The sequence below is a fragment of the Dendrobates tinctorius genome, unplaced genomic scaffold, assembly GCF_039654945.1.
Source record: "Dendrobates tinctorius isolate UK_male_01 unplaced genomic scaffold, ASM3965494v1 ptg000069l, whole genome shotgun sequence".
Taxonomy (NCBI): Eukaryota; Metazoa; Chordata; class Amphibia; order Anura; family Dendrobatidae; genus Dendrobates; species Dendrobates tinctorius.
The window spans coordinates 18,712,510-18,724,529 of record NW_027361737.1 but is presented as its reverse complement, the minus strand read 5'-3'; the positions used below and the strand labels follow the sequence as shown (position 1 = coordinate 18,724,529).

At 39.5% G+C, this 12,020-nt stretch overlaps 1 protein-coding gene across 2 annotated transcripts in view; it reads left to right on the top strand.

The window, feature by feature from the left end:
- PAX3 (paired box 3) overlaps positions 1–11,775 on the top strand; it is a 70,638-nt gene extending 58,863 nt beyond the window's left edge. For both annotated transcript variants that reach the window (XM_073581120.1, XM_073581119.1), the window contains exons 8-9: positions 8,892–9,138; positions 9,809–11,775. In XM_073581120.1, the coding sequence (XP_073437221.1) occupies positions 8,892–9,138; positions 9,809–9,843 (282 nt within the window). In that variant the 3' untranslated portion in view covers positions 9,844–11,775. The remainder of the gene's footprint in view (positions 1–8,891; positions 9,139–9,808) is intronic.
- Positions 11,776–12,020: the final 245 nt, after the last annotated feature.

The following is a 12,020-nucleotide window of genomic DNA, read 5'->3' as shown; positions in this document are numbered from 1 at the left end:
TTTCAGGGCATAACTATTACTAAGCATTAAAATTATGTAAAAAACTTAATTGTAAGGCACTTAGATACTACTGGAGTCAAGTTCACTCAGATTCAGACGTTGAAAGCCCATCGGAAGAATCACATTGGTAGAGAGAAAAGGAATTATGAAACCAATATCTTCCCATCATTGAAACCAAACACACTGCTGTATTGTTTTTTCACTTTTACAGTTACAAAATCTGGCGGCAACTGTCTTTTCTTTGTTCTGACAGTTCCAACATACAACAGCTTCTGCATTAAGGAGACCAAATTCATAAAACCAATTATCAGCTGTAATATTGTGATCAGATCCAAATAACGGCTCAGCCATTCTTGTCACCACTTCACTTGGCTTGTTGCAGACACAGAAAGGATCTGTTGGCTCTTTGGCAGCGTGCATTTTCATGTTGACTGTAAATCATCCTGACTTTAACGAGGGTAAAGAGTTTTTACTGCATTTGTTTGGTTTTGAGGGTACGTATTGCCTAAAAGCAAATCTATCCCCAAAAACTTGGGAGCATTTCACCAATAGTGATGTTCTCCCCAAGGCAATAGCTCTTCTGATATCTTACCACAAAGTTTTCACACATCACGAATAGCAGCAAGCAGGTAATATTCTTTTCTTTGGGTCTGGGTAGTTCGGACGTCAAAACGAAGGTAACGTATCAGCGTCTTGAATCATTTGAGATTCATCACGACACTACATTTTTCAATGCCGTCACCTACTCTCCCCTAAAGTTCCTCTAAACTTTGCTAATTCCCTCTCTATGTTCCTGCTAAGTACAACAAGCCAATGAAAGCCCTTACTTCAATTACATCTGTGGGTTTGATGTTTCTTTCTCCGGAGAATTTGTCCATGGTTGTGTCACTGTACTGGTTTGTGCATCGAACAATATTGTCAAGAATTTCATCAGTAAATAAATTATTCCAACATTTGACAGCAGTTCTAGCATTCTTAGAACTTCCTACAACTCTAGGTAGGAAGGTGAATGACAATGTTGTGACATCCTCTATGACGATTTTTCCCGGGCTGCTTCTTAATTCACTTGGTCTTTTTATCTCTTCCCAAATAGTTGGTATTACCTGTCTCTTGTTCATCTTCATTAGTCTCTGCACCATCTTGCTCCATTCTGAATTGCTTTAATATTCTTCCACCTCATCTTGAGATTCGAAGTCACTCTCTTACCTTAAAACTTCAGTCAATGTGGGGTCTCCCTCGTCATCATTTCCCATAAAATATCTCACTTCTTTGACATAAAAGGGGCTAGAAAAATCAAAGATTTTCCTGTCCATTTCAACAGAGAATCTGAAGCAGGAGAGATTAATTGTACGTGTTCGGGCGCAATGTGACTGAGAGGCCTCCTTCTTATTTCTAAGAAAACCCTACTTATTTCTATGAAATAGCCACAAACTTTGAGTATTCATTCATAAATCAAACAAAATAAGCAATTGTGATGAAACCCCTCTCAGAAAGTAAGAACCTTCAAAAGTGTGAAAGTTCAGGCAGAATGAGCCTGTGAGGCCACGGAGGTCACACTTGCTCTCAGCAACGATGGTGGTAAAACTGAGTAGGGGGTTTCAAACATCACCTAAAGATAGGAGGGTACTGGGAGAGCCTGGATCCCCTGCTGCTCTGAAGAGGAGGGGGAAATTAAAACACCTGAGCTGTGCCTGTCAGGCCAGTTGCGCCTGACTCAGAGTTAAAAATATTAAACAATCTAACCAACAGTCAGTTAAAGGGGCTGTTCACTGCTCAGACAGCTCCTGTTCAATTGCTATCATTCCCCCTTGTAAAATAATAACACCTATACTCACCAGCAGTGCCGGCACCATTTCAGCACTTGCTCTACCAATGGTTGTCATGTCACATGATACCTGTGAGCTATTAGTGTCCGCTTCACTGTTATTTATTTTACTCACTTATATAATGACATTAATTCCACAGCGCTTTACATACCTTATCATCACTGTTCCCACAATCTAGATTCCCTATGTATGTTCCCTATGTTTCCTAGGCATGTCTTTGGAGTGTGGGAGAAAACCGGAGAACATGGAGGAAAACCATATAAAAAGGGGGAGGAACACACAAACTCCTTACAGATGTTGTCCTTGGTAGGATTTGAGCACAGGACACCAGCACTGTAACACAACAGTGCTAACTACTGAGCCACTTTGCTGCTCTAAGGCCAATTAGTGACTACTTTTCTGTCCCCTCGATCAGACAAATCAGACATCCGAGAAAGTGATAAAGCAGCTGCAACTCTTCTTACAAATTAAAATTAAGTATAAAGGAGGAGTCAGTGGAGTGGCCACTGATTGGCTGCAGGTAGGGATGAGCGAGTATACTCATTAGGATTCGGTGCTCGGCAAGTAATGCGGTACTCGCGGTACTCGAATCCTAGCGAGTAAATTTTACTACTTGCCTCGCAATATTCGGATCTCCCGCCCGGCATGTGTCAGCCAATCACAGTAAAGCCACTGCCTTCTTTGTTGTGGCATTACTGTGATTGGCTGGCCGTGCAGCCTCATATGTGTGTGCGGGGGTCTGTGCGGACTCTGCCGGGCTGATGGGGGTCTGTGCGGGCTCTGCTGGGCAGATCGGGGGTCTGTGCGGGCTCTGCCGGGCTGATCGGGAGTCTGTGTGGCACAGACCCCCGATCAGCCCGGTAGAGCCCGTACAGACCCCCGATCAGCCCAGCACAGCCTGCACAGACCCCCGATCAGCCCGGCAGAGCCCGCACACACACAGCCCCACAGACCCCCGCACACATTCTCCGCCCGCACACATAGTCTCCGCCCATTACTCGCATTTCCCATAGACATACATTGGACTCGCTACTCGTTACGGGTACTCGTAAATTAGGAGCTACGAGTACAGCGAGTCCAAGTATTTCACTACTCGCTCATCACTAGCTGCAGGGATCATTTGACATTACAAAGTCATGTGAACCCCAGGAGAGCCAGTGCTGACACCTCTGGAATGTTGCCAGCAGTGGAGGTGAGCACTGATGTTGTTTTTTTAATTGGGTGAAATTTAGTGATTGAGAAGAGATTGTCCGAGTAGTGGACAACCTCTTTAATGGACTGTTTAGATAGTCTGACCAGACATCTATGAGCACAGAGCAACCACTTTGTTCTGTACTCATAGATTATCATTGTTCTCTGCATCACACGTCTTGTTTGCACGGGGCTATGTGCTGCAGAGAACAATGATTTTTTAAAAATCAATGCACTCAACAAACAAGCACTTGGCTCATTCTTTGGGGTAAATGCCGGCCTGCTTAGATGTAATTATTGAAAATGAACATTATTTGGAATGTTTTTTCCTCAGTTATCGGCCAGTGTAAAACTATCTAAGTTAATACCACATTTTGCCTGCTTTTAATTAATGGGAAACTATTAATTAAGTTATCCCGATGATGCAGGGAATGTTCTATAATGAATGTTGAGCCTCCAAGCTAGCACCTAAATCATATTGGGTATCTGTCCATAAGCCTAACTCAACATCTTGGGTAGCCACTCTGGTTGGCTTCCTTCCATATTATATGTGTGTTGCGAGCATTTGTTTTGATGTGCTCCCAGGATTTCTAACCTTTCATTCTGCACTAAAATATGGACACCAGTCTCCGGTCATGATACAAAGATATTAATTGTTAATTTTTTCTTGTGCAGTTTGGGCTGAGCAGATGATGGGCCTGGCAGAAAACATGTCCTGGTAGAGATCATTATGTAGCAGTAGCAAGGGTCAGATGAGCACAGGAATAAAATACTACTGGCTACTTCATTATTTCCATTTATTTATTATTTGAAATATAAAATAATGCAGGATTCACTAAACCATCTCAGACAGACGTCTGTCTAGCTTCTGAAGGAGAATTTGCCACCTCTTATGGCAGCCTGTTCCACTCATTGATCACCCTTACTGTCAAAAAGTTTTTTCCAATATCTAATATGTATCTTCTCCCTTGCTTCTCATGCTTCCATGTGCAGATGAGAATGAAGATGATCCCCTCTACACTGTAACATGCCTTCAGATATTTGTAGACAGCTATTAAGTCTCCTCTTATCCTTCTTTTTTTGCAAGCTAAACATTCCCAGATCCTTTAAGAGTTCCTTGTAGGACATACTTTGTAGTCCACTCACCATTCTGGTCGCTCTTCTCTGAATTTGCTTCAGTTTTTCAATGTCATTTTTAAAATGTGGTGCCCAGAACTGGACACAGTGTTCCAGTTAAGGCCTGACCAAGAAAGAGTAGCGGGGGATAATTATTTCACGTGATCTAGATTCTATTCTTCCCTTAATATATCCTAGAACTGTTTGCCTTTTTTGTTGGTGCATCACTGTTGACTCCTGTGTAGTCTGTGATCTATTAGTATACCCAAGTCTTATCAGCATAAGAGGCAGTCAGTTAATGAAATGTATACATTTTCTTTATATTGTCACATGGTACAGAGCAGGGGTCCATAATCTCTGCCTGGCATGCTTTTCCTTTCCTACTATGTATCTTCATTTGTGGTCAATATATAAAGTTAATGATCTTTTTGTAGTTGGTTAACACTTATTATGGATGATTTGCACCGAAAATGTGCCCTCCACCTATGGATATATATATAAACTATTCTAGACAAGTGTGTCACAAAGGACCAAATGCAGTTGAAGGAGCAGTGAAAATTAATTAAGGTATTTAACTAGCTTGTGTGTTAGTTTCTCTATTAAAGAGGTTATACACCTATTTTTAACAACCCAGAATTCTGAAAATATAAAAAAAATTAATATAAGAAAATATAAACAAGAGTTTCTCAGGACATATGATATTGACGCTTCATTAGGATTGGTCATAAATTTCAGCAACACTTGACACCCCAACCACCAATAAGCTGCTATGTCTGAACAGCACAGCTCCATTTGATATATCAAGTGTAGTGGCTACTGCCAAGTATTGCAGATCAACTTGTATTCAGAAAACAGCTGATCTACATCAGCCGGTAGCTAATAACAGTTAATCAGTAAGAGTGCTGGTGTCAGATCCCTACCCATCCAATATTGATGACTTATCCTAAGTAGGTTTTCATAAAGGTTGGTATAGCTCTGTTAAGATCCCCCTACTTCATAACATAAATGCTCAATGTCTATTTGCTTGAGATGAGCGGATTTATTTGAGTAGACTTAAATTCTCTTTAAATTTTACAAACATTTGTATTTTCTAGAATATGGATTTTTGCAATTTTTGCCTGCCTGAAGTCAGGAAAATGGTGGCAAATTGTGGATGCTGTTTTGCTGAATTGTAAAGGGGTGGAAAAAGGTTAAAAACAAAAACAAAAAAAAAACCTCACTGCTCACCTCTCCCACAGCCCACCATCCAGTCCTTCGCATCTCCTCTTTCCTCCTTCCCCCGATTGTGCGAATCCTCTTTGACTAGCATCTCTTCATTCCAGGGCTTACAACACCAACTTGGCCCCTGCCATTGCAGCACATGTTGTGACATCTTGACGTCACGGCATACTTATGACCTGTGTTACTTGAGGTTTAGCCTGTGGCTTCAAGGGATAAAGTTTTAATGTTACGATGTGAGCCGGTTGGGTAGTAATGGCAGGGTGAGCAGAGGATGTGTAAGACAGGAGAAGCTGAAAAGAAGAGTTGCGAAGGACCAGATGGCAGGTTGTAAGGGTTGCAACACAAGTGGGTGGTGAGATGAGGATTAATTTTATTTTTTAAACATGGTTCAAGTTTCTTTTGCTTTGGTGTCTGGAGAAACCTGAGAACATAATAAGGAACATTCAATTTTCATTGAATTTACCTGTCAAATTTGCATGATTTTCCAAATTCGAATCTTGGCAGAGTTGATCATCTCATGATCCTGCCTCATTAACCCCACAATGTTTAACTTTACCTCTCATAGATAAGGGTTCTCCATCTAGAAGTATGTTTCAGGGTCTTCCCATGTCACACATGAATTCACGAGACAGTGATTTTATCTTGAAGATTAGCTGTTTAGCTTTAGAAATCCCATAGAGGTGTAGGATAGATTAAATACACATGATGGAGATGTCCTTATAAACGTATGAAAGATAGAATCTGCCATCATTTGATTCATGCCCGTGTGAACATGACTAAGGAATTCACAGCCATTCTGCGCAGTGGGAATAGCACAGAGCAGGTGGCACCATTTTTCTTAGAATCGGGCTTGCATCTGTTTCCCATCACAATAGAGCAGGGCCCGGGACATCTTCAGGACAACGTGTCCGGCTTCCTGTGGAGAAAGCTTCTGTAAATTACACGCTACACATGTGTGAGGGTCAAACATGGCTAGAATGCATAAAGTTAATGTTAACCTTTCTCATGCTGGATTGTACACAAGTCAGAAAAAAGGTAGAATAATGCAATGTACATGAGAAACAATGGGCTTAGGAATTAAAATTTACACCCATAGGTCACACACAGAAGTTTTAGGGCCCGATTCAATATGACTGACTTTTTTGGTGAATTAGGATGCGCCGAATTCATTAAGAGGCATGTGAGTTAGGCGCATCTTATAACTGACGCTTGCCTTTTACCAGAAGTGTTACTAATATTTCTTTCATAATTATAACACTAAAGTGGAGTACATTTTGATAAACTTGCTGGATGGGGTTCACTGTACCTCTTCCCACCCAAGCTCTGCACACTTTAGAAATGCTGGCTGGTGCTGGTGTAAAAATGACAAAAATTTTTGCGCAATTCTGAGTTGTGAAAAAATGCAACATTTCAATCATTTTTTACCCCCGGAATACTGGCAAAAAACACTTGGTGAATATTGTCCTTAGCGGTTTTAGTTCTAAGCCAACATTCGTAAATGAAAAGAGTAAAGCCAATCACTAACTCATCAGTGGCATGGTTATACTATCACACCCCTATTGACAATTTGGGGTACTTTTTAAAAAATATCCCTCTACAGAAAAATCTTATTAGTGGTCATAGTAAAATATTCAATGTGTTTGCATAATTGACATTTTTTTAAACAGTTGTTAGGTTCTTACATCTAATCCTATATAGTAGAAATGTATTCTTTAAATTAATAGTAATATGAATATTCAGTTAATAATCTTGGAACATATTGACTAATTACAGTAATGTCACCTTGATGATTATACTGTCAAAGCATTGTTACTTGGCGTATTCTTTCGAATCGTTGCTCTTAGATTGGAGATCTTGGAATTCCGAAACATTGCTCTTAGATTGGAGATCTTGGAATAATGTAGAATTATTAGAAAAGGTCCTTTGTGTTGGGTTGAACTCTACAGGATAATCTAAGTGGAGCATTTTAGTGTGGACTTACCATTAGATGCCATTTTTAACTGTTTAGTCTCCATGTGGTTCTGCTTTATGGGACCATTGTTGAGATGTGTTGGCCTATTATATGGTTTGCAATGGGATCCTTATTACATTATACATGTCTTTAGGAAAATATATTCACTATTAACTCAGTTACGGATGCTGGCAATTTTAAGCAAGTCTGATAGCTTTCAAGTGTGTGAGTTATTTTTTTTTGAGGTCTGCCTCTGAAAACACTGATGCCTGACTCCTTACTGTGGAAACGAGAGCTTCTCTGGAATCGGAAACAAAACTATACTTGCTAGTTTAGTAAAAGGGATTAGATCGAGGTGACTGTGCCCTTCCCTTAGTTCTGTGTTTAGGTGGAAAGGTCAAGACAAAAAAAAATACAGGGGTCCTTGGCCCTGGGGCTACTTCCCTTTTTTAGCTTTCAAACAGACACAAGCAGGAAAATCAAATTATTGGGATGCTAATTCAGTGCAGGTAGATTTGTGGAAAACTAGAGTTCATTGCAAGAGGAATAGTTTTTTTTGTGTGAATTACTCTGTGTTCATTCTGCGTGCCTTCATTTCTTAAAGGTTTATTGATCCCCAAAAAACACTTTTTGTCAAAGATCGCATAGGCCTCCATATCTGATTTAGGTTTTCACACCATTTTCTTTAGGCCGCCTATGGCAATACCAATGCCATACAGTTAGGCTATGTTCACATGCCCAATAATCATCCTTTAGAACGGATACAGCAGCAATTCAGTAACAAAAAAGTTGTGCAGATACAACTTTTTTGTCCAGCTAAAAAAAAAAATTGAATTCAACTGGATTTGTTTTTGTTTTTTTTACATTGAAGTCCATATTAAACGAATCAGTTAATTAGCAATCAGTTTTTCTTACATTTGAGAAGGATCCCTTTTTTTTGCTTAATGGATCAGTTTCAAATGAAAGAGAACATGAACGCTATTTAACGGATCCGTTAAATGCTAAAAATAATCGGATCCAGTTGAAATCAGTTTTTTTGGGACAAAACAACTTTTTTGTTAACGGATTGTTGCTGGATCCGTTCTAACGGATGATTACTGTACATGTGAATGTTGCCGAACACAGGGCCCATGTTGAGCTGCACATCCATTATAAAGGGCATGTGGTCACAAGGACTCAAGAGTGGGATTATTAAGTGTCCATAAATGCTGGATTGCCTAACATGACCCTCATGACCCTCACTAAAACATGCATATTTGGTTTAGCCAACATTTGGCAATGGCTTATCATGCCATCGATGTCAGGGAAAGTCTAGAGGTTGTCTACATACATAAAATAATTGCCAGGCGGATTTTTCTCGAATGTATATGTAGACACTTACAATATCGCTGGTAGTTAGAACATAGATTTCTTTGTGAATCATTTTGTATGATTATTGTAATATTTCTTTATTGAATTTTACATACAATAGTTCCCATATATTATTGTATATATTTAGATGTTAGTGAACCATGCGCTGTGTGTATATACTGACATAATGTCATTAGTAGAAATAAAGCATATTAAAATGTTATTTTTCTCCACAGGTAATGGGTCTCCTTAGTAATCATGGAGGAGTACCTCACCAACCTCAGACTGATTATGCCTTATCACCGTTAACCGGGGGTCTTGAACCTAGCACTGCAGTGTCAGCAAGCTGCAGCCAGAGACTAGAACACATGAAGACGTTGGATAGTCTATCAACATCTCAGTCATATTGCCCCCCAACATATAGCACATCAGGATACAGCATGGAGCCTGTAACGGGATATCAGTACAGCCAGTATGGACAGAGTAAGTATATTTAATAAATCAGTAATCTGTGCCATATAGCCAGGCCTTTACTCAATAAATACTCAGAAGCAGGAAGTCTTTAGCAATCTTCAGCATCAAATTTGGAAGGTCACAGATTATCTCCTAAAGCTTGAAGTATAGTTTAACTGTTTCCATTCATGCCAGGGCCCCGATCCCTTGCAACTAGCTGACGTTTTCCTATCAGATAAAGCACAAAACAAGAAACATTGTGGCTTCCAACAGAAGGTTGATGACTCTCCCTTTCTCACTGAGTCTCTTTTGTCTCCGGTGCCCGTTGATTGTTCTCTGAAAAACATCTGTTGCATAATTATTTGCTTAAGTGATGTCAAAGACATCTTGAGGTGATTACGTGCCGAGACATGAGACCTGACCGCCATTAGGTAAAACAGAAGGTTTTGCCCGACATGCAGTAACCACGGGCATGCCTCATATTAAAAACACATGTCTTTAATCAAGTCAGTTCAAGAGTCATTAAAGTATATGATCACATATTCTGAAGAGTTTGTCAAACTTGTCCCGGGAATAAAAATATTAGCCCTATTCTTTGATATCCCAGTATTACATGTGACAGTGTCAAGCTATGGTTCAGGCTGGCTCTTTAAGTGAATTGGTCTTAAGTCTTCTAAACATCTCTCTCTGTTTCCTACAGGTGCCTTTCATTATCTGAAGCCAGATATTGCATAGAGTGACTGTCTCTCTGATGGTGTTAGGACCGGACGTTTGGGCAAGATGGATATTCTCATCAATAAGCAGCACCAACCGGAGCTTGACTGCAAGAACAATAAATAGATAATAAAGACTTCTTTTATGCAGTGAAGTGAATAATGAAAGATATTATATTTCAGCTGGATGTTTAGGGCAAAATAGTACATCCTACCGTTCTTCTGGAATGACTTATCTAAAAGCAGGGCAACTGTTCCAAGCGTGGAAGCCACAAGTGTACAACTCAACTGAGCTCCGCTTTGGAAGTCAAAACTTTTCCCAGGTTCTACAAGAGGTTGAAGAGAGAATATTTTTTTAGGTTGGTCCCTGGTTAGTAACAAAGTGATGAGACAGCTGTAAGTGAGAAACCTTTCTATGTCGGACCAAGCCTCACAAATGGCACAGAGCAGGGAATACAGAGGATTTTGTGCCTCTTGGGATCAGTCATGGTGATTTGACTGTATAGATAACATTCCATATTACAATTACAAGCTTGATCATCCACTTGTTATTTAGGGTCGACGTAAATAGACAAACAATGCCGAATGTTTATTAAGACTTTACTAGGATTAACACCCAGCATTTAAGAACTGGCAAATACATTTGGCGTTGAGAAATAAACAACAGAGAGGGGAACGCCCAGCGCCAAATTGTGACTGAAAGACATTGATTTCATGGCTGTCAATCAACGTGCAATAACATACCTCACTTCAGCATCCCTTTCATGTCTTGCAAATGCAATGGGATTGTATTTTTCTGCAAGTTTATTCAGTTTCAAAGACATTTCTGAAGCTTGATTTGACATTTTCTACATGAAAGCCACTCTTTCTATTTTATAATACAGTAAAAAGGCATTCCACCATTACGTCTGTTGTATGTTTCTATAAGACTATGCCGCCTGTGGATTCTTTCTTCTTACGTGTTTGATTTGGAAACCCAACATGTCTTTGCCAGAATTTTTAGGCAAGGGTTGATGGTAATTTTACAATCCATAGGGGGCTATTGCCTGCTTTAAATTGGATTACTTCAAATATATAAAGTAATAACATCAAGTCAAAGTCTAAGCTCCAGCTAATTGGGACCATTGGGATAATTAGAAACTTAGCTCAACATTTTCTGTTTTAAACCTTGAAAGTTAAAGATTACAATATAAATTAATTTTAAGCAATCTGCTCCCTTTAAACAGAGGAGAAAACCAACTGAGACTTTAAGTATTTTTTTCTCTAAGTTGAGCAATCTGTTATACCTAGTGCAGGACATGAGATGAGGTGCATGACACAGGAATTCCAAAAACACCAAAGAACGGATTATTGGGTCATGAAGCACCCGGTTGAGTAGGGCATAACACAGTCTATCAGTCTTGCCTTTGGATTTTTTCCTTAAAGATTTGAATTTACAGTGTGCCGGACTTTTTCCTTATGCCCCATTTGAGGGGCAACAAGAGCCTGTTCTAAAATTAAAGAGGATGCTGCATTTATCAGGAATTAGTCAATAAAGAATCCGATCCACTTTTTTAAAAAACAAACAAACAAATAAACAAAAAAAAATGGCGCAGTCGATGAACTGCTTTCAGTGCTTGATAAGAAGGCAAAAAATGGTTACTCAGTTGTCTTATATTGGTAATGTACAAAAAATGATGTTAGGTGGTTGAAAATTTGCAATCTTATTTATTTCTTCGCTTTCTTGACGAGTGAAGCGAGGTAGAGCACAAAATACATTCCTTTAAGAATGATGGGTAATTCATTAGGGATCTAGTTAGGTTAGTGATGAGATCACGCTTTCGTCTTAGAGGTGATGGAAGAAGTTACATTTTATCTGTGTGTAGTCGGGATTTCCGGCAACAGATGCTGCAATATGTTTCATGTAATAAAGTGCAGTAAATATTTACTATTTATAATAAAACCATTATAAATACATGAGACGAAACGTCGTTTTCTTAATGACTGAATGTGGTTGTATCAAGATTTATGGATGTGTACGGGATGAATCGTGTTTCCAGGTATGCCGCCTTTCCAATAACTCCTTTATTACTATTGCCAAACCCGTTAATTGAAAAATACCATAATGGCCATAACTGGCTGCCAACTAAGGGACCTGGTATTTATTTGAGAGGAAGAATGGTACATATGGGTTCATTAGAAGCAACCGACCTTTCAGAT